We start from the raw sequence: 22,001 nt of genomic DNA on the forward strand, positions 1-22,001 counted from the left end.
TGGCCCCTATCCCAAACCCCCTCCCTGGGCCAGGCAGCAGCAGAGGGGGTGCAGGCGAGGGACAGCCTCATTTCTCTTTGTCTACCCCCAAACACCGGAAAGGATTAACATAGGAAATCCCAGCTTTATCCACGCACGTGTCGGGATATTCCCCCGGCGGCAAACAGAGGCGGAAGAGACGGGAAAACACTTACATTTGTGCAGCAGCAGCTTCTCCAGGGAGTCCCCCCACTTGAGAGCTTCCTCGGGGGTGGGCCTGCAGGACAAGGACAAAAGTGGCAAAGTGAAGCTGCAGAAGCCACCTTCACTGCCTGCTGCAACGCAGCACGAGGAAAAAACATTTCCAGGCAATAAAGCACTGCCGTGTGCTCACTGCCCAGCTCCCGAACTGGCACCAGCAGCACTGGAGCATCCATGGGCAGAGCCGGGCTTTGCACCAGGCAGCACTGTGGTGGCTCTGCTGGAAGGAAACTTCAGCCTTTAGACTAGCAGGAAGAAAATCGGATACAAGGAGGTCTGTGCGGGCAGCCGTGCTGCTCAGGGTGGCTGAGCAAGAACTGGAAAAGCTCCAGGCAATGTCCAGGAGGCTGCGGGACGGTGGAATTTCAGCCGCCCCGTTCAAGCAGCCAGAGAAGCTGCCGGGCGCGAGAGCAGGGAGGGCTCGTCTCTGGCTGCTGGAGCATCTCCAGAGCAAAGCAGTTTTTCAAACCATCCTCCGGCCAGTTAAAGTTTCACATCCAGGCACTGGGAGAAAGCAGCTGTCAGGGAAATTTCCAGCCCAAGCCGCCACTGTGCCACCTCCCAGGCACGGACCTCCCACCCGCCTGGGGGAAATTTTCAGCCAACAAAATGTTTTTAATGCTCCTGTGGGTACAAAAAAACTGTTTGTCCACAGCTTCCCCAGACAGGGTGACCCCACCCTCCCTAGAGGTGATGCTCAGCCCATCCGTAATTCGTCCCCAAGCCCCCACGGCCCCCGATCCCGGTACCCCCCCAGCTCACGGCACCTACTTGAGCGATTTGAGCACTTTGTCCAGCTTCCCAGAGGGGTTGGCCCCCGGCGACTCGTTCCGCCGCCGAAAAATCCCCAGTCGGTTCTTCATGTCCTTGGCTCTAGAGGGAAGAGCAAGTTTTAGCAGGCGGGCGAGGGGTTGGGGGGGACACCCAGCACCCAGGGGACTCGCCGGCAGCCTCGTCCCGCTCCCGTCACCTACTCCTTCATGGTGTGCCGGCGCTGCAGGCTGCCGTTGTGGGGTCTCTGCACGCCCAGCAGCATCTCCGCGTGAAACTCCAGCGGCTGGGGCTTGGAAAGGTCACGGAAAAAGGGCATGGCTGCTGGGACGGCCCGTGCAGCGGCTGCTGGCGCGACCGGCGCGGCCAGACGCTCGGGCGTTGTGACGCCGGCACTGTGCCGCGCTCCCGTCCGGTGCGGCCAGCGCGGAAGTGGGAGGGTTCAGCCCGGAGGAGCTTTAAATGCAGCGTGGGGTGAACCGAGGCACGCGGGAGCGAGGGCTGGGTCAGTCTCGCCGCCACGGCGGACGGCTCCGCCGTTGCTGGGGAAACTCGAGGAAAGGTGGAAAAATCCCGGCGAGGGTGGAGAGTGGGGCCTTTGGAGAGGCGGCGGGGAAAATCGTGGCAGCAGGGATTTACGAGGGATATTTATAGAGCGCGGGCGTCGCGGGGGAGGCAGCGGGGCTGGCGGCGGGGCTGAGCGCGGTTGGGAGGAGGGGTGCTGGGGCACAGACACCCGCACCGCCACGCCGCGTGGGACCCCCCTCCACCACCCCCCGGCGGACCGACTGACGGGCACCCGGACACAGGGCTGCCAGTTCCCCCAGGAAACTTCCGCCGGGACAAAGATTTTTGGCAAGTGCAACCGGAAAGCGGGAGCCCCCCAAGTCCAGCCCCAGCTTGGCCCTTCGAGGGCTTCCCAGGGGCCAAGGCTGGGAAGCGGGAGGTGGAAGAGGAGACGGGTGAGGACAGGCGCAGACGATGCTGTCCCCTCGTGGCACAGCCCTCGCATGACACCGCAGCACGAAGGGGTGCAGGGCGGCATGGGATGGCCGTCCTGCACCGAGGCTGGCAGTGCCACCTGGGTGACGGGCCCCTCAAGGTGGCATCTCCAGGTCACCCCCTGCGCCCTCCCACGGGTCCCATGCTGCTGGGTCTATGCGAGGATGCTCAGAGGAGCCACCTCTGCCTGGCCAAGCCATGCCCAGGGCTGGCAGGGGACACGAGCAGGGATTCAAGGCCAGGATGTGCCCCACACCAAGTGATGCTGGCTGGACCCACAGGTCTCTCCAGTCCCAGGAACTGGGACGAACCTACTGGAACAAAAATACCTGCAACAACCCCAGGGCTCAGTCCTGCAGGTGCTGAGCACCCTGAGCCAGAGAAGCACAGTAGAGGGCAATCAGCCCCTGCTCCCCGGTGCCGTCCGTGCCCTCGCGGGGTCACGGGTGGTTTCACTGCCTTCACATTATCCGGGCTGCGGTCCCAGCAGGACACACGTCCCACTGCTGCCAGTTGCCAGGCACCAGCTTAGCACTAATGTGGGGGAAAAGCAGATCCAAACCCGGACCCTCCTGCTCCAAACACCACCTGCCTCCCATCGCCACACTGCCAGTGATGCTGGCAGCCAAGGACCGGCTGCCACACAGGCCGGGCATCCCACACAGCCCCGAGCAACAATTTTCACAGTATTCCCAATTTAGCAAGGCTAAAGGCTTTCAAAGCTCTGAAAAGCCCTTCCGTGCGTCCCCGGCACACGCGTGCCCCACAGCGTGCCGCACGATGCCCGTCGGCTGCAGCAGTAGCCCCGCCGGGCTCTGGGGCTCACAGGTGCGCGGCAGCTCACGGGCAGATTCACCAGCTGAAATACACCAGCCAGCACCACCTAAGGAAGTTCCCCAGCTTGAAACCCGCTGCTCCTCGTGCACACGCCTGCAAAGAAACAGCAAGTGGCACGAAACCGGGCTGGGGTGGCAGCGGGCAGGCACGGCTCCCAGCTGCGGCCAATCCGCAGCATCAAATGCCACAGCAACAATAACATTTCCTAAAAAATTCCTGGTTTCTGCCTGGAGTCGCCCCTAGAAAGTGACCTGCCCCAGCACCCCAGCACAGCCGCGACACCGCAGCCAGCACCGTCGCCCCGCACCACTTCCAAACCATCCCCTGCGAAGCAGGATGCCATAGTCCTACCTTTCCAGGTATTTTTCAGAAAAGTCCACCATCGTGTGGTACATCAGGGAGTGCCGGCCAGTGAGCGGGGCCGGCAGAGCGTGCCGGGGCCGGGAGGGGAGGCGAGTGCCAAACCCCAACCACCTGCACCATAAATACTCCCCGCAGACGGCCGGCAACTGGGCTGCGCAGCCAATAGCCGCCCGGTGCGGTGCCAAGAGGCTCCCCTGGCGCATCCGCTGCCAGCTCAAGGTGAGGAGAAAAACCCTCTCTGCAACCGCCCCTGACCCCGCTGAGCCGGGGGCGGCCGAGCCCCCCCGCCAGCCCCATTCCCCCGGCAGGGACACGCGGCCGGGGGGACGTCCGTGCGGCAGCCTGCGAGGGATTCGTTTTGATTCCAAGTGCTGGGAGGCGAGGGAGGGGGGAAATAATGAGAAGAGCTAAAAATAGGCAGCCGCAGCTGGGAAGCGCACGGGACAACAGTGCCGCTCACTGGCACTCGGCACGAGCGGTGATGCCATCGCGGCGGCGAGCGCAGCCGGTGCGCCCGGTGCCCTCGCGCCCCCTGAGCTGCCCGAACCACGTGTGACTTCTCCACCTGCCCCGAGCCACGTGGAGCGGTGCCAGCCCCAGCCCCGGGGCATCCCTGCGGCCGTGACACCCGCGGAACCGGAGGCGGTTCGTTCCAAAACCTCCTCGCTCGGCCCCGCCGTCGCGCCTGCCCTCGCCCCGCCGCAGCGTTACCGGGAAGCAAAGGCCACGGATGCCTCGTCCTTGCCTGGACCCGCTTTTGGGCACCCCCAAAGCCTTACCGGGAGAGGCGGAGGGGCTGCGAGCGGCCCTGGGCGGCCCCCGCGCTCGGCGCTCCCGCACGCTGCGATGTGCCGCGAGGGCTGGAGCATGGGAAACCTCCCCATTCCTCCTCTCGGCGAGGGGCCAGCGGGAAGGAGGCCCCCAGCTCATGTTTCACCACTTGCATGGCCTCTCCCTGAACCCAGCACTGCTGCAGCAGAGCTCTGCTGGCACCAGGGAAGCTGTTTTCCCCGCGCCACCGGCGAGAGCCGGCTCCTTTGTCCCGTCTGCCCAAGCAAAGGGAACAGGGTGCTGCTCCCAGCCAGGCTCTGCGATGCCCCCAGCGCACCTTCCGCCCTCCTCCCCGAAAATCACGACCCCCTGTCTGAAGTAAGACCTTAGTTCATGAGTGTCTTTGCTGTTTTCTTCCCAGAAAAGCTTAGACAAAGGAGATGGGGGGACCCTGAGGGCTGCCTGGACCAACAAGGCTTGGCACGGTGTCTGACCATGGCAAACAGCCCTGGTACACTCTGATGCCATCATGATGTGACACTTACAGGTTCCTGCTCCGTTTCTTGCGGGAGGTCTCATCTCCTTCGTCACAGCTGCATTCAGGGTCGGCTCCGCTCAGCTGGGGGTGGAACAGAAAACCATCATCATGCCCATGCATGCCCACAGTGGCACTCCAACGGTCACCCACCAGCATCCCCCGTGGTCCCTGTGCCCACACAGCCCAGAGCCACGGCAGCCACAGGGCTCCTTCCCCACAGCGCGGTGGAGCTCCCCTCCGCTCTGGCATGGGAATGTGCCTCCCCCTGCCTGTCCCATGCCACCTTCAGCCCATGGTGTTCCTGGAGCATCTAAGGACATGCCACGGCTGGTGGCCCAGGTACCCTGCCAGGTTTGAGATGCTGAACAGTGGGACCTCCTGTGGGGAGGTCACCCACATCCCCATTCCTGATGCTCCTATTGCTGCTGTCTTGAGCGGGCACAGGGATCCCCTCCCAGCCCGCAGAGCACCTGGTCCCCCCAGACACAAGCCGGGCACCCAAAATCAATCAGGGGTCCCCCAGCAGTTTCCCAGGTAGGAAAAATCAGAGCAGTTCAGCTATAATTGAATCATATCATGCAGCTTTCAAGTCTGAGGAGAACCCAGAGGCCTCCACTCCCTGATCACCGCCCAGGGCAGCCTGGGCAAACCAAGAGGACCCCGGAGGCACTGCGAGCTCGGGGCAGCACCAGTGCAGCCTCCGAGCCACAAAGCCTGGGGCCACGCGTGGAGACCCCTGGGCCCACCACAGCTCAGGGGCTTCGGCAATTCACCCATTGCGGAATGAGACAGGAAGATGCTCACAGCCGGCCCCGCATCCAGCTCGACCCCGCACCCAGCTCAGCCCCGTGCCACCCGGGGGCTGCGGGGCCCTTCCCAGGATCGCCGCCCCGCGGCCGTGCCGTGGGAACCCGCCGCGCAGCCCCGCAGCCCCGGCCTCCAGGCTTTTGACACTTCCTTCCATTCTGCGCCCGGGTTTCCGGAGTTTATCAGCCCCAAACAATGCAGCCCTCGCAAAGCACCTTCCCCGAGCAGATAGGGCTCCGGCGGGCGGGCTGGCCGGGGCGACACGCAGCCGGAACACGTTTCCTGCCATTGTCCGGAGAGGCTCCGCCGCGCTCGGGGACAAAAGGCAGCAGCGGAGCTCGGCCGAGGAGTCCCAGCGCTCCCGGCCACAACATACTCTTCAAACAACCACCTCCCAGCGCCGACCGTGGGCAGGCACGGCGGGCACGGTGGCATGAAAAGGGCCAAATGAATGAGCCCCTTTGAAATGCTCCCAGAGGGGGAATAAAAACGCACCCCCTTGATGGAGAGTCTGGACCTGCCGCCGAGGCCACCGGCTGCAGGTATCGGCGGTGCCGGGCAGCGCGGTGCTGCCGCTGGAGGGGATCCACAGGGCAGCTGTGCATCAGTGTCCTGCTCCAGGAACCTCGAAGGGTTTCAGCGAACTGGGCAAAAGGCACCGGCCAGAGGCAGAGCGAGCTGCTGCAGGGCTGGGAGCAGGAGCCCCGGGAGCCCCGGGAGCCCCAGCAGCCGCGCTGTCCTCGCTGCCAGCACGGGCTGCCCCGTCCCTGCTCTGGGAAAAGCCCAGTCTCACCTGCAGCAGAGCGGTTTAACCCGGGATTTGCTCGGTGTACCCTCACTGAAAACCACCCAGCCAGATCGGCCCAGGAAGTGCAGCGGGGGCTCTCCGGGGCAGGAGTGGGGTGCGCTCCCCAGAGCTCCCCAAGGCAGCGAGCGTGCAGCTCGCCCGGTCTCAGCCAGCGCTGCAGCAGGTTCTGGCCATGCTGCTGGGCTGCATGCACAACAGCACTGGGAAACCTCGTTCCAGGAGCCCTAACAGGATGGGACACTCTCACCAAGCGCTGACACCAACACCACCTCCCTCCCATCTGTCCCGGGCAGCGCAGGTGTCCCTGCCACAAAGGTGACCCTTCTTGATAGGATCTGGGAGGGGATTTGAACCCCCTCAGCCCTGCCACCCTGCCATCAGCCTCCAAGAGGGTCTGGGCTAGACTGTGACCGGCCTGTCAGACTTGTAAGGGCTCTCACCAGCTGGCCGAGGACTCAGCCCAAAAAGTGCTCCAAGAAACAACATCAGAGGTGGCTTTTCAAGCAGCATGAGTCTGGCAGGAAGAGAGTTAAGCCCATCAAGGGTTTAACCCCATCATCCCACCATGCTTGGTGGCATGCAGGGCTCTGTACCAGCCCCTCCTGCCCAGGAGCCAGCATGCAATGTGGTCCTGAGCACTGTAAGGCGGTCCCAAGCAGTGTGTCATGGTCCTGAGCCATCCAATGTGGTCCTGAGCCACGCAATGAGGTCCTGAGCTGTGCAACAGGACTCCAAGCAACGCGGCGTGGTCCTGAGCCATGCAACGCAGCCCCGAGCAGAGCAGTACCCGCAGCCGCTGCCAGAGCCCAAGCTGGCAGGAGCGTGGTCGGGCAGAGCCGGGTGCTGGGCCAGCTCCGCAGGAAGGCAGGAGCCGCCCTCAGCACCCAGCCAGGCTTCACCCGCGGAGAACGGGGCGAGCAGCACTTCTCACGCACAATCTCTGCAGTGGCACGTTGTTTCCTGTCAATATCTGTTGTGCCAAAGCGCAGTCAAGGCAAGCTCTGCGCCAGGGGGGGCACGGGAGCCCCCAGACAGCCGGCCCCGGGCCAGCCCCAGGCACAGCTCCTGCTGCACGGCCCCGTGCTGCTCCTCCATTCTGCACGTCAAGGTCAGAAATTGCCGCTGACCTCAACCTTTTCCTGAGATGGACCCTCCACAACGGCCAAAGCCCTGCAAGAGGCCAGTGGGGGCAGAAAGCCACACTGCTCCTGGTATCCCCGAGCACACTGGGAACTCCTTGTCACCGGAGGCTGTCCGGAGCCCGTTTTTTCCCTGTCCCCACTGCTATGAGCAGCTCTTTGCGAGTGCAGCCACCCGGGTGCACCTCTCTCTCCACTGGTCTCAGCAGACAGCAGCTCTCCAGGACATGGGACCCAGCAGGATCCGGACATGCTGGTGGGAGATGTGCACCCACAGCACCAGCACACAGCGATGGGTGACAGCCCCTGCTCTAAGCATGTCCCAGAGCTGACTGCCAGCAGCAGGGATCTTCCTACTCCCTCGGATGACAGATTTGCCACAGCCATGGAGAGAGAAACCATGTGCCAGGACACCTCCAACCCAGGAGGTCCCCCATGCCCACGGCCAAGCAGGAGCCGGCCGCCCCGCGGAGCCAGCGCGGGCTCACGTACCTTCCTGTGGCCCGAGAAGAGCAGGGCGAGCTGGTGGATGGAGCCGCCGTTTTTGGCAAGCTCTTTCTTGAGGGTCCTGGGGGAGGGCAGAGCCCAGTGGGCCGTGGTGGCCTGGCTGTCCGAGCAGTTGAGGGTGGTGTCGGAGGTGAAGCAGTGGCTCTTGGCCTCCTGCAGCAGGCTGCCCTCGCTGTGGGTCCGGCGCCGCAGGGAGCTCTGCACGCTCAGCGTGTAGACGGGCTGACAGCCTGACGTCTCAATCATGCTGCTGCGCTTCACCTCATTCCTCTCCAAGTAGTGCTCGTCGCTGTCCTCCTCCTCGTCCTCCTCGTCCTCATCTTCCTCCTCATCGTCCTCCTGCTCGTCCTCGCCGTCCGTGGTGCTGCCTGCCACGCCGGCCGCACTCTGGCTGAAGGTGCTGTCAAGCCGCAGCTCAGGGATGATGAAGGTTGGCAGAGAGCTGGGCTGCTCCTTTCCCTTCTCGGTGGCCACCAGCTGCTTTTCCACCAGGAGAGGTCTCTGGGAAGCTCCTAGAGCCTCCCAGGGCTCCACCGGAGCCGGTGCGTCTGCGACCGGAGGAGCATCGCCCGCTGCTGCCTTCCCGTCCTCCGAGTGCATCTGCCCTGGCTTCTCAGCGTCTGTCTCCAGCATCTGCCCAGAAGAGAAGATAAAGAAGGATGAAGGCAGAAGCAGCCTGAATCTCTCGCTGGCCACCATTCCGGGGAGCCTCTCCCCTCCTAACACCCCAATCACATGGCTGGTACTAGTCTGACCAGCCCTAATGGTGCTCTGGTGGGGTGGGACAGGATCATCCCCACGTCCCCCGGTGGCGGCAGGTCACCCATCACTCCCACAGCACCTAGTCCTGGTCCTGATCCCTGGAGCACCGAGCTCCCCCACCAGCAGCTGGCCGGTGGCTACGGGGCAGGAGTGGGATGGGACCACCCAGCTCCCACCTCCAGCACCAAGCAGCACCGCTGGGTTTGGAGGAAACCAGCAGCTCTCGTCCGGCAGCTCCAGCCCCTCCTGCACCACATCATTAAACGTAGAAGGGAACCAAGGGGCTCTGCTCGGCAGATGTGGCTCTGCAAAACCACAACCACTCCTACCAGCCCCTTTCGGGTTTTTTAAGCCTTTGGGGCTGTTTTTTTGCCAGCTTCTCCTCTGCAGGCAGGAAAGGCCTGAGCAACCTCTGCCCTTCCAAGGGGAAACGCCTGGGGAAGCCCAAGGGAAAAAACCTCCAAAGGTTTTTTGTGAGCAGGGGGAGCCTGAAATGAGCCCCCTCCCGCCAGAGAGGGTCCTCTCTTCCGTGTGATTTTTCCCTTTGCGCAGAGCCCGTCTGAGCCGAAGGGGTGAGAACAGCTGAGCAGGGGAGAAGGAACAAAGCAGAGAGAAATTCTGCCCCCGGGAAGCGCATCCCACCTATGCAGACCCCGTAGGGCTGGAGTAGGGGGTTATCACCCAAAACCAGCCCCGGGTAACAAGTCATCCAGGAAAAAACATCCCCAGTTAAGAACCAAGCATTCTCAAGGGCCCGATGGCAACCAGAAAGCTGGAGCTAACACCACCACCACCCCTGAATAAATTAGGTTGACTGCAGCTACGAAAAGAGCAGCAGCCTTGGGAATTAGCCTCACATCCCGGTGGGAAGAGAGGCAGCCACGGAGCGGCCAGAGGCTGTGTCCTTGCAGTGGTGTTTAAGTCCCAGCTCTGGCACCATCCACCCTGCGCAGAGGGATGGAGCAGAGACCACGCAGCACCCAGTGGCATCCTCAGGCACCTGTCAGAGGTTACGGGTCCAAAAAGTGGGTCAGATTTCCAAAAATTGCTTGGGTTCAGCGCCGCAGCCAGCGGCAGCACACAGGAGCTCACCCAGGCCTGCCTGTGTCTTGTCCTTTTTTATCACGCCAAAGGGCCCCGTTACACCTTGACCGTGGAGAGGACCCGCTCGGTCCCCTTCCAGCCCGACTCGCTGCAGGCAGCGGCGTAGCATCACCTGAACTGCCCCAACAAGCCTGAAGAGTAAACCTCAGCGACCATCGTGGCCTCAGCCCCATCTGCATCATCTGCTCCAGCCCCAAAACGGCTGGATTTGATGGAAGCGCCAAGTGGATGCTCAATTTAGCCTCAAGGCTGTTTCACTCCCTCCTCAGTAATTTCTTGTAAAAAGGGAATGTTTCCAGACAAATAGCAAGGATGCTATTTGCACCAGCGCGTGTTTTAATGCTGCTGTTTACGTCTGATTTGTACTGCAATCACTGTCATCATTATTTCATGAAATAATTAGAGGAAAAACCCATGCAGCCCTCAATTCACTCCCCGCAAAGCCCTCCCCTCCCCAACAGCTCCCTGTCTGTCCAGTCCTGCTTAATATTGCTGGCTGCCCGCATCAGATAAAGCCCTAGAAGGAAATGAACAGGCTCCTTTAAAATGAGAGACATTCGGGGATTAAATTAAATCCCTGCAGTAATTCAATCAGAGACTCTGCTGCTCTTCAGTGGCACGGAGGATACGAGCAGGAGCCTCGCCACCGAGCAAGGTTTGTGTCTCGGGTGGCGAGCACCAGCGGGGCTGTGACATCCTTTCCTGGCAGAAAGGGCCGTGGCCGGGCTCTGCTAAACGTCACCCGACGGCGGGGGAAAGCAGCAGTAGCGCCGTCACGGCCGGCCAGCGAGCCCCGTCGCGGCTGGAGGCACCAGGGATTTTGAGGACATGAAGCCAAGGGCCACCTTGTTGGGCAGTCAACTCGGGCGAGCGAGGACAGGGCTGTGACTAGGTTGCCTTTCCACCACCGTCGTGGCCAAGGGGCTACTGGGGGAGGCAGCAGATGGAGGTAGGGCTGATGCCGTCTCAGCAGGGAAGTGAAGGGGACATCTGCTCTTCCATGTCAAGGACTCAACCAAAGCACTAAATGGTCTCACAGCAGCATGGGTTCCTCTTCCTTGGCTGGCAGTAGTAGCTCAGGAGCAAGCAGCCAACATCTGGATCTCTCCATCCTCAACATCTGGGTCTCAGCGCTCTCAACATCTGAGTCTCCTTGCACTCAACATCTGGGTCTCCCTGTCCTCAACATGTTGGTCCTCCCACTCTCAACATCTGGGTTTCCCTGTCCTAAGCCAGGGTGGCTGAGGGGCTTTACTACATCCTCCCTGGAGGACCTCACACTTCACTGTTTTGGTTTCCATTTCAGACTAAGCAGCCACGGCAGCACATCCCAAGAAGGGGAAGAGAAAGTAGAAGAAAAAGCTGCCTCCAAGCCCCAGGATGGCTATCGGGGTACTTTTAGGGAAGGAGGATGATTGGTCTGAGATCAGCGCAACAGCAATAGAGTCCCTAAGACCGATTTCCCCATGGAACAAGCCTCCACACACCCCAAAAAAGCCAAACATTGCCCTGCCTGCTCCAGCATCCTCAATCTCTGCACCTGTAACCCTCTGCCTGGACTCCCTCTGCCTTTGGGCATCACTCACTGACTCAAATTCTCCTGAAACTGAGATGGGGCAGAAGTACTGCAAACCCTCTGCTCTTCGGTCTCTAATTGCATCAAGTTATTTTCTGGTTGCTGCTGCTCTGACGCCAGCAAAGCAAATTTCAATGAACAGATGTGGGTTTGTCAGCGCGGCCTCGACCTCTCCAGCATTTCTTTAAATCATGTGCCCTTTCTGGTGGCCCACGGCCGGGACCTCCAGCTGGGAAAACACCGGCCACAGAGACGGCACAGCTGTGAGCTGAAGCCTGCACCGTCCTTCCCCCAGCACTGCCAGCTCTCAGGCTGCCACAAATGCCATGATATTTTGCATTCCCTTAAATCCCCAGCTCTGGGAGGTCAGGGATTTTTTTTTTTTTTTTTGAGGTTCTCAGCTTCTTATTTCAAAACCTCTGCTCCTCACAGCCATGGAACTGCTGAGGCTCAAGTAAAGCTGGAACATAAGAAAATTAAATTCAGCCTTTTCTGGCTCCTGATGCGGACGCTCAGGTTTGGCAACGCACATCTTTCTCTTGCCGTAATCCTGGGGAAGAGGAGGCTAAACACACCCAGGAGGACTGCCCTGCACCCAGGCAGCTCCTCAGCCAAAATCAGGGATCAGCAAAAGCAGGAAAGTCCCTGCACGTAACAGATTGTTGGACATCGAGCCGAGCAGGAGAGCGGAGGACACGCAGCTCCGCCTGGGAGGAGGTAATGGACCTCCCGTGACACTGCTGGAGCAGCCGCTCTCGTGGGCTGTCCCAAACCACAGCAGCCCCTTCAGCCGTGAGACCAATGGGGGAACCTCTGGTTCCTGCTGCCCTTAAATCTATCTTTGCTCAAAAGTGCCTCACCTGTCCCCAAAAGCACTTAACTCTGTGGGAATGAGACCAAGACCCTCTCCAGGGGGAACTGGGGGAGGACGCAGCCAGTTTCGCTACTGGCAGTGCGTTCCCTGCGCGGAGGTGACATCACTCCCCAGGGCAGATAGGCTGCAAAGAGAACAGCACCTACATCACCCAGGGAAACATCAACGTTTCCGAAGTAGGGTTTTCCTAAAGTGAAAGAAAAAAATTATGATTTCAGTTCTTAGCATGGGACAAACTGTGCCCAGATCCATCAGATCAGAAACTTCCGACGGCCCTGTGAAACGCCACCAAAACCGCTGATGATGAGCACCCTGAGACTTAGAAAATGACCATTAAGAACCAAGTAAGCACACGGCTACAGGAAGCGGCATCTAATACACAGCACGGGGCTGGGAGGAAGAAAACAAAGCCAGAAATTCAAAGCAGAACTACCGAAACTTGAGAAAATTTTCACAGGAGTCATTTTGAAAGCGCTCACGAGGAGCATTCCTGGGCAGCCCCACTCCCTGCCCTCCTCGAGCCGCGGCGGCTCTGTGGGGCCAGCTGGAGCCAAGGGCTCGTTGCCCAGCATGGTTTTCTACCCATTCCCTGCTTCATTACTGAATCAATGAATAATTGATACGGAGCAATTACTGTAACGGCAAAAGCAAGCACGGATGTATAAATCCCAACAGCAGGATCCAACGGTGCGCCGGGGGCAGGGTGCATATGTGCCTCCGATGAGACACCCATGGGGGTGTGAGCGTTTGTGCCACCCAAAAATCCCTGGGCTTGAAACGTCTCAGAGCCCTGGCAGGAGAATTCCTCCTCTGCGGGAGGAAGCGATCCCGTGTCAGCAGCCTGCGCTGATCCCGCTACCCCGTTTCCGTCATCCCCAACTGATCGCTCTGCAAACGGGGCCGGACCGGACCGGGGTATCGCCCAGCCCCGGCGCTGCAGCGGCCGCATTCTGCGCCTCTCCCCAGCGCGACCCGCTCCCTGCAAACAGGAGCTGCTGCTTAATGGAGGGCAACAGCCTCGCCCGTAGCAGGGGGTGTGCAGGAGGGAGCCCGCTCTGCAGGCACAGCTTGCACCCCGTGTTTTGGGACGAGCTGCTGAGGGTGTCCGCAAACAACCTGGGGCAAAACCTCCCCACACCGCGCACTTCAGCTGAGCTGGAGTTAACACGGAATTGCTGCTGCCACAGCCCCGAAGCACAGCCGCTCCGGCATTCCCAGCTCTGGAACCCGACCCATCTCCTGCCCAGCATCCTTCATCCCCACCGAGGCCATGAGCTCCGATTCCAGTGGCAAGGGTTGAACTTACTGGTTTGTCCCCAATGCCAGTAAACAGAGAGCTTCCAACAGGCTGGAAAAGCCCCGGAGCACAAAGCCCACGCTGCCCACACCACAACACTGCTCCGGCAGCAAGAGCTGGCTGATGCGGATGGCGCAGCTCTACACAGCCTGAATTTACAAGAAATCCCCAAAAAGTCCCCATCACTACAAACACCCCTTGGCTCCCCCCCGCTGCTGTTTGTTACCGACCCCTCAAACCCAGCCTGGCAGCGGATGAAGCCACAGGTTCCCCAGGAGACCGCAGGGACCGGCTCTGCGCAGGGGTGCAGGGAGACCGGCGCGGGGAGCGGAGCAGGCACCTTTGATCTAAAGGGACACGGGTGCTCCCGACGGCACCGCGTGGCATCCCCGACCCTGCCCAGCGACGGGTACAGCCTGCGGGCTGCGAACTCAGAAAGTAAAACCTACCAAATCCGGGCTCTCAGTTGCATCCCAGCTGCACGGGCCGAGCAAGTGGCATCTCCCTCCGGCAGCCCCGGTGCCAGCATGTGCCCGCAGCCACGCTCGGCAGACGCTGGTGCAGTGCTCGGCTCTGCCTCCACGGTTATTATATTAATGCCCGTGTCAAGCGGCGGCTGAAGCCGCCCCAGCCTCTCCCAGGCACCGCTCCGTCATGCCCCTCGTGCTATTTAGGGCTCTGCTGGCAATCCCCAGAGGCACCGTTCCCTGCTGGCACACGCGGATGACGGCTCTGCCTTGAGGAAGAGCCATGCATCACCCTGAAACCCGTCGCGTTGGCTTTCGCTGCTCCCCTTCTCCCGCCCCGTCCTGCCCCCGAGCGACACCAACCCCGACCGGTTCGGGCGCTTCCTGCTAAACGAACCTCTGCTGCAGGTTCACAGTTGTTGGTTTTTTTTTCCCAAATTGCTTTCCATGGAAAAGCCCTGAAGTGAGAGCTGCTCGGCGGCGCGGCGCTTTGCCCTCTGCACTGCAATCCCCTGTGAGTAGCTCTGCCCAAGCGGGCAGGGACGGTGGGAAAAAACACACAGGAGGGTGCACGGCCCACGCACAACTGTCTGCCCCTTCCCTTCTCCCACGAGGGCCGATGCCCTCTCGTGACACCCCCATACACACCAGGCTGGGAACCCCACAGCCTTGGCTGGATGTGTCCCCTCCTGGCATTATGCTTTACTGACCGAGACGGGCAACCTGCCCTGATGGCTACGGAGAGAGGGCACAGCAGTGCGAGAGCACAGCCGTTCGCCAGTGGCTATCTGCACCACAGCCACCCTTTGCTGGCGGGTCCTCACTGCTGCGGTGACAAGCTGTGCTCGGCTCTCCTCCAGCCTGGACTTCGGGCACACACGTGTGCCCCTGCTCCTGGCCAGCTGCAGGCTCGTGGATGCCCCTGTGATGGAGCAGGGGCAATGTGCCACCTCCTCTCCCTTGCAGGTAGCCACAGCTTTGCAGTGGCACAGGTAACGTAAAAGCTCATCCAGCCTCACAGGACATGGAGCTGAGCTCAGCTACACGGTGCTGTCACTGACGGCAGCACCACAGCATGGCACGGCATGGCACGGCACGGCCACCCCAGCAGCACCACGGCACGGCACGGCCACCCCGGCAGCACCTTGGCACGGCACAGCCACCCTGGCAGCACCACAGCACAGCACGGCATGGCCACCTGGCAGCTGTGCTCAGCACCTCCTGCCTGCGCTGGCAAAGGGAGCTGGGCCCAGCGGGTTTTGTGCCCAATCCCTCCACGAGGCTGGGGACACGGGCACACAGCCCAGGGCATCACCAGCCTGGGGGAGCCCAGCTGCCCCTGAGACTCAGAGCACCCCCAGCCCAGGGTCCCTGGGCCCTCTCAGCCAGGAATAAACTCAGCCAGCATCCAAACCTGCTGCGCTGTGTCCATCATTTTGGCGATGCAGCTCCAGTTTGCCCAAGCCAGGCATCAGCTTCTACCTGCAAGCCTCCTCGACCTGGATAGCCCAGCTCCACGGGGTAAGCGCAGCGGGACGCGGTGCTGGAGGCTCGAGGGATGATGTCTGGGTCATAAATAACCCCTAGCAGTGATAAAGCAGAGGAGTAGGAAAGGGAGAGGAAGGAGTGGGAAAGGGGGAGGAAGGAGTGAGAAAGGGGGAGGAAGGAGCGGATCCTGTCATTGGCACTGGGCCCACAACCCTCAGCATCCGTTCCCTGCAGAGGGAAGCAAGGCGCTGGTGGGGTGGGGGGATCTGTGCAGCGTTACGTGCAGGGGCAGAGCATCGTCCCCTGCGCAGGGTGAGGGAGGTGACAGCGGAGTCTGAGCGGATGCATTCGGCCACTGCGGAGCCATTGTGCAGGACTCGTCCCGACGTCACTTACAACAGGACCACGAGGTCGGCTGCTGCTGCCGGCACAGGTCACTGTAAGGAAACACCCACCGAGAGAAGAGGACCTGGCAGAGCAGCTCTGCCTGCAACTGGCACCACCAGGGCCACAGCCAGAGCCACACACAGAACAGAGAAATCCCAAACGGTGCCAAAACCAGCACTGGTGGCTCCAAAGCCAAACACAACCCTCCCACAATCGCGCTGTCCAGCCTTGCCCTGCCACGTTCCTGACGGTGCTTGTTCCAGAGCAGGACGTGAAGCCCACGGAGGGCCAGGGGAGGATAAAGCCATGCCTCCCACTCCCACACCACTCCAGGCACCACCACCCAGAGCCCCCAGCATTTCGAACACATCCTTTGGCTTTGCAAAGATATCAGGGCTCGAGTAACTTTTGCAAGGAGGTACTTGAACTTGGCGTTAGAGCCTGCCCAAACACACGCTCACAGCCCCTATTCCATGTTAGGAGGGAAGAGCCCGGAGCAGGAGTCACCTGGGCACAGGAGAGGAGTGCTCCAGCCAAGCCAACGGCACCGGCCCTGCCTGGCACAGCCAGCATCCCCCCTTCACGGGCAGCGCTGTGCCAATGCGCTTCCAGCACTGTCACCAAATCACAGCAGCGCCAGCTCAAACCGCTTAGTCCGTGCCTTCGACCACCTCGTGTGAATGATCTCAACAGTGCTCATCCCGCCCCCGCTGCCGGCGCCGCTCCTGCCGGCATGCTCGCTCTTCCCAGCCCTGCTGGGGATTCACGAGAAACAGACCTTCGAGGGTTTAAAAACACCTCCGGCTGTGACGAAAGTGCCGGAGGCTGATCGTGCTCCCGCTGCATGACCGAGTCATGGAATCATAGAATCACAGAATGGTTTGGGTTGGAAGGGACCTCAAAGATCATCTAGTTCCAACCCCCCTGCCACGGACAGGGAAAAACCCTCCACTACACCAGGTTGCTCGAAGCTTCATCCAACCTGGCCTTGAACACTTCCAGGGATGGGGCAGCCACAGCTTCTCTGGGCAACCTGTGCCAGTGCCTCGCTACCCTCTGAATGAAAAATTTCTTTCTTATATCCAATCTAAATTTACCCTGTTTCAGTTTAAATCCATTGCCCCTTGTCCTGTCACTACACGCCCTTGTAAAAAGTCCCTCTCCAGCTTTCCTGTAGCCCTTTAAGTACTGGAAAGCTGCAATAAGATCACCCCGGAGCCTTCTCTTCTCCAGGCTGAACAGCCCCAACTCTCTCAGCCTGTCAAACTCCTGTCAAAGTCAGCGAGTTCTCCTGCTCAGTACGGGAGGATGTAGGAAGGATCATTGGTGCTGCTGGATGTGGCCGGGAGAATATCATACAGCACTGAAGAAACAGGAGCGGGTGTTTGCTGGAGGGGAGAGATCTGCTTTCCTCATGGCTTTGAAGTCCAGCTAAGCAAACAAACAAATAAAGCCAGAGTGGTGGCTCTCAGCTGGCCCGTCCCTCCCTGCTCACTCCTGGCACACACATGCCTTGGGAGCCTGTGAGCCAGTGGCTGGTCTGGGCTGGCAGCCCCAGGCACCTCCATGCCACCTGGGCCAGCACTGAGAGCCGGAAAGGCTAGAAACAGAGCTCAATGGAGCCAGGGCTCGGGGCCGGGGAGATGCTAAAACACCCGATACCCCAACCCAGCACCCCGTCGCAGACGGGCAGGCGACCACCAGCCTCCTCGGGCTTCGTGCTGCGTCCCTGCGCTCAGGGCTGGAAGCCAACTGATGTGCAAGAAGGGAATGCTGAGGTGGAAGATCAGCCTCAGGAGCCCTCAGCGCTCACCCAGGCTCACCTGCACCCCAGGGAATTAACAGCCAGGCTACTGCACAAACAGGGTCCTTAAATTCATAAAGGGACATTCGAGAGGTGCTCTGAAGCCGCACAGGGAGCTGTAAAACGCACCCAAACAGCCTCCGATGCCCTGGTTGCATCTGGGGCTTGTTGCCATGAGAGAGGGCTACAAACCCAGCCAGGACACAGCTCAGGATTGATCAATCCAGGGTAGCTCAAACTGCATCTACCTCTTTTATGCTTGCAGCCTGCTTCACACCCCCTGCTCGCTCTCCAGCTCCTGTCCCGGCTGAATTCAAGTCAACGCATTGTCCTTCTCTTGGCCCATCGGGTGCCGAGGGCGAGATCCATGTGCCACCATGCATCAAGGTCACCAATGTGGCTTCAAGGGTCCCGTTTGCTCTGATGGCACGGGGACCTCTGGCAGGGACAGTATCCTCCAGATATTTAAGTGGACAGAGCTGAACTGGAGCCCGACTCACAGGGAGACAGCGTCCTCGGTCCCGCAGCCTCCCGAATTCACAGCCTTTGGTTGTCCTCAGTAACGAGTGTTTCCAGCCCGGAGTGAGAGCTGGGCTGTGCTCACAGGCGTGGAATAACACACTTATTTGCTTTACTTTTGTAACCTGGCTCAGACGCACTGTCGGCCGATGCATTAACTCTTACTGGGGCAGAATAAACCTCAAGGTTTTCTCCTCCGTTTGAGCACCGGAGCCAGGTGCTGGGAGGGTGCGTGGCCGGATCAGGCTGGCCCCCCCGGGTGCTGCTGTGATGTGCTTTGCCCTGCCCAGCCTCTCACGTTGGCATCATGGAAGAAAAGCAGGTTCTGATGAAGCTCCAGGTTCCCTGCACCTTTGGCTGTGCCCTGCCCACTCTGCCCCACAGCAGCAGGTGAGCAGGACCCTCTGGAGCAGGGCTGGCACAGATAGGGCAGCAGGTTCCCAGCACAAAATGGAAGGACTTTGAACCAAAAACAAAGCGAGAAGGTGCAAATTCCTCCCCTCCTTCCCCATCAAACAGCCAGTTGCATTCTGACTACGCTCCCGCTGAGCAAAGCACCCTGTGAACGCCGGATCAGGGAGAGAGAGAGGGTCACCCCACTTGTCACCAACCCAAGTGCTTGTCATGGCCACCACAATGCCAGTGGCCCCTTGGCTATGTCAGCTCAAGAGTGTACATGGCCACCATCCAAATGGGAACGACCCAGTGTAAAGAGAAAGGGCGTTGCTGAAGGTGTTGGGGGACAGGGACATGGGTGCAGAGCTGGGTGGGTGCCTGGGGTGCTGGGGGTGAGGAAGAGGAGGCAGGACTTGGGACAGGAGAGGGGTCATCCACGCTTTGTCTTTGCACGGGGCAGTGTGGCCACCCCTCCGTCTGCAGCTCCGCAGCAGCAGCCCCCGGCGCAGAGCCCTCCCCGCGCCACCGCTCCGGCCCTGGTTTCAATCATCCCTCGATTCCACACTCTTTGCTTTTGTTGACAGCACATTTACTTGCACTTGTCAAGCTCGCTGTAAATAGTGAGAGAAACAGCCCAGCCCTTCCTGACGGCAGGAAGAGCCAGGAAGGGGCCGGCAGATCCCTCTCGGCCGCACACCCGCCGGCGGCTCATTCCCAGCACCGGAGCCAGCGCTGCCAGGAAGGGCCAGGGCGCAGGATCAGTCCACGCCTGCTCACACCGTCAGCAGCCATGGGAGACAGACCGGTGGCCGGGCTTGGAAAAGTGCTGAGGATCCACCACCTCCCTTGGGAAACAAGGCGAGTGCCCATCCTGGACTCCCACGGCCCAAAGTCCGCACCACAAAGTGTCCGTAATTATTTAGCTTAAGGGTAATCTACATCTTTCAGACACAGCCAGCCATCATCTCCGAGGTAATCTCAGGTCACGGAGTCAGAAGGAAGAGTAATCAGCCGTTCTGAGTGTGGAAGACACAAAGAAACAAGCAGTGAGAATCAGGCGGTGGTGGCAGGTTGGTTATACCGGTGTTGTGCCGCTAATTTTGCCCCGGCAGCCGAAGCAGCTGGAGCAGCTCCAGCCCCCGGCGCCTCGCCCTTGCCCCCACTCCGCAGTTTGCCATCTCCGCAATCGTGCTAATGCAATCTGGCACGGGGCCAGGCTGGAAACAAGACCAGGGCAGCGATGCAAGGTTAAAAAAACGAACAAGAAAAAACAACAAAAAGCAAAGCACGGTGCTCTGCGCAGACGGCAGGTACCGGGCGCGGGGAGGCGGCTCGCTAACTCCATTAACTCGGAAAGCCGCTCTCCATAATCACATTGCTGCTGCTGCGGTTCCTCAGCAGCCCCAGCCCACCTCCAGGCTCCACACCTCCCCGTTTGGGGATGTTTGTCACCAGGCTGGGTCACCCTGGCGATGTGTTCTACAGGTCCTCGCTCAGCACAACCCAGGAGCACACTGCCAGGGCAGAGCTGGACCCGAGGATGGGAGTGGGGAAGGCTCTGCAGGTGGAGAAAATGTCCACAGAGCAACTTCTGTGACCTGCTGTGGCTGGCAGGACAGGTTCACAGGTCAGGGAAGTTGAGCCAATTCTTACAGTGGCAGGAGAGAAGCCACCAGAGCCCCACTTCCACCCACCATGTCTCCTGGACACCACGGCAGGAGAGCTGCACCACAGCGACAGCCACAGTTATCGCCCGAGCTCCTCCTGCACCGTCTCCTGGGAGCATGGCTGGACCATCACAGCTGTACCCCTCGTGGCTTTCTCCTCCTGCATCTCCAGCAGTGGATGACACATTGTGCTGGGTTTGGCTGGGATAGAGTTAATTTTCTTCATGGTAGCTGGTACGGGGCTGTTTGGGATCTGTGCTGAGGACAGCATTGATAACACGGGGATGTTGTTATCGCTGAGCAGCAATAACAGGGCCAAGGCCTTTTCTGCTTCTCACCCCACCAGCGAGTAGGCTGGGGGGACAAGCTGGGAGGGGACACAGGTGGGACAGCTGACCCCAACGGACCAAAGGGGTATTCCATACCGTATGACGTCATGCTCAGTATATAAAGCTGGGGAAGAAGGAAGGGGAGAACATTCAGAGTGATGGCGTTTGTCTTCCCAAGTCACCGTTACGCGTGACGGAGCCCTGCTCTCCTGGAGATGGCTGAACTCCTGCCTGCCCATGGGAAGGGGTGAATTTTTTTTCCTTGTTTTGTTTTGCTTGTGTGTGAGGCTTTTGCTTTACCTATCAAACTGTCTTTATCTCAATCTGCGAGTTTTCTCACTTTTACCCTTGGGATTCTCTCCCCATCCCAGCCTGGGGGAGTGAGCAAGCAGCTGGTGGGGATTAGTCACCAGCTGGAGCTAAACCACGACGTACACGCACCATACGCTTGTGCCATCAGCTCAGCTCTAAAACCAGCTGCTCTGAGAGGTGCCAGCAGAGGTGCCAACACAGACCCACACAGGGTGCATCCTCCAGCCTTGACACCGTCCTGCCAGGAGACGTTCCTGGAGGTGGTGACAGCTCTGCAGAGCTGTGTGCCTGAGCCAGAAGGACCTTCCTGCCCTTAGTGCTGCCCTACCTGGGCACAGCTCAGGGAGCCTTGAAAAATCAAGAGGTGCCATCCCAAAGCCCAACATTCGTCTGATTTCCCACAGCTCCAAGAAGCTGGCACCAAGCAATTTTCCTCCATCAGTTTGGCCAGTCCAGCCCCTCCTTTCCAGATGTGCCTGTCCCGCTGGGGATCCTCTGCCCTATCGCAACTGCCTGTTCTGGGCAGGACTCAGGGATGGCATCAACAGCAGCATTAATGTGTTGAAGGGAGACCCATTCCTCACTCACATGTTGGTGCGGTGGCTGCAGAGGAGCTGCTCCCTGCTCAGACAGCATCCCTTTCTCTGGCTCCAGTGCCCAGATGGCACATGGCACATCCCTGCCTGGCACCAAGGCTGCGCCGGCCCTTTGCTCCCATCGCATGGCAAAGCCCACAAACCCTCGGCTGGGCTCGGTCACAGAGAGAGGAGCTGCCTCTTGCCAAGCTGGAGCAGTTTTGAAGGCTTTACAAATCAGATTCCGGTTTGGAGCAGAAATCAGCCATGCAGAGGTCGATATTTCCAGCTTGATTTGTCTGTTCAAACAGACACTGTCCTGTTTCCTTAAATAGCCCCAGGATCAAATGACTTGTAAGCAACAAGCAAAGCCAATGGATCACTTCTCCCTTGCAAGAAGTGACTGATTTTCCCAGCTCCTGCCTCTTGCTGCACCAGCATCCCCAGAGACGTCTGCCCAGACTGGTCACAGCAGCCTCAGCTGCAGCTCACCCGTGTTGGGCTTCTGCCTGCAGCCCGGCCCCGTCTGCGGCCACCCTCCCTGCTCCGAGCTTGCACATCCACCCAGCACCCTCGCCCGTTCGCTCAGGAGCTGCAGCCTCACCCAGCCGCCTGCTCCTCCTTCCCCACGCTGTTCCTTCTTGCACTTCAGGATCACATT

The 22,001-nt window shown here is 60.1% G+C and overlaps 1 protein-coding gene across 5 annotated transcripts in view; it reads right to left on the minus strand.

Annotated features, from left to right (window-relative positions):
- Window positions 1–22,001, minus strand: part of RGS3 (regulator of G protein signaling 3) — an 80,222-nt gene that overhangs the window by 930 nt on the left and 57,291 nt on the right. For 3 of the 5 annotated variants that reach the window (XM_086625410.1, XM_086625408.1, XM_086625409.1), the window contains 4 exons: window positions 7,769–8,416; window positions 4,530–4,603; window positions 1,012–1,113; window positions 195–256 (listed from right to left, as the gene is read on the minus strand). In XM_086625410.1, the coding sequence (XP_086481536.1) occupies window positions 195–256; window positions 1,012–1,113; window positions 4,530–4,603; window positions 7,769–8,416 (886 nt within the window). Of the gene's footprint in view, window positions 1–194; window positions 257–1,011; window positions 1,114–1,214; window positions 1,331–4,529; window positions 4,604–7,768; window positions 8,417–22,001 lie in introns of those variants that run through there. The other 2 variants (XM_086625411.1, XM_086625412.1) reach the window with 2 other exon arrangements.

The sequence above is a fragment of the Tauraco erythrolophus genome, chromosome 22 (genome assembly GCF_009769465.1).
Source record: "Tauraco erythrolophus isolate bTauEry1 chromosome 22, bTauEry1.pri, whole genome shotgun sequence".
In the NCBI taxonomy this organism is placed as follows: Eukaryota; Metazoa; Chordata; class Aves; order Musophagiformes; family Musophagidae; genus Tauraco; species Tauraco erythrolophus.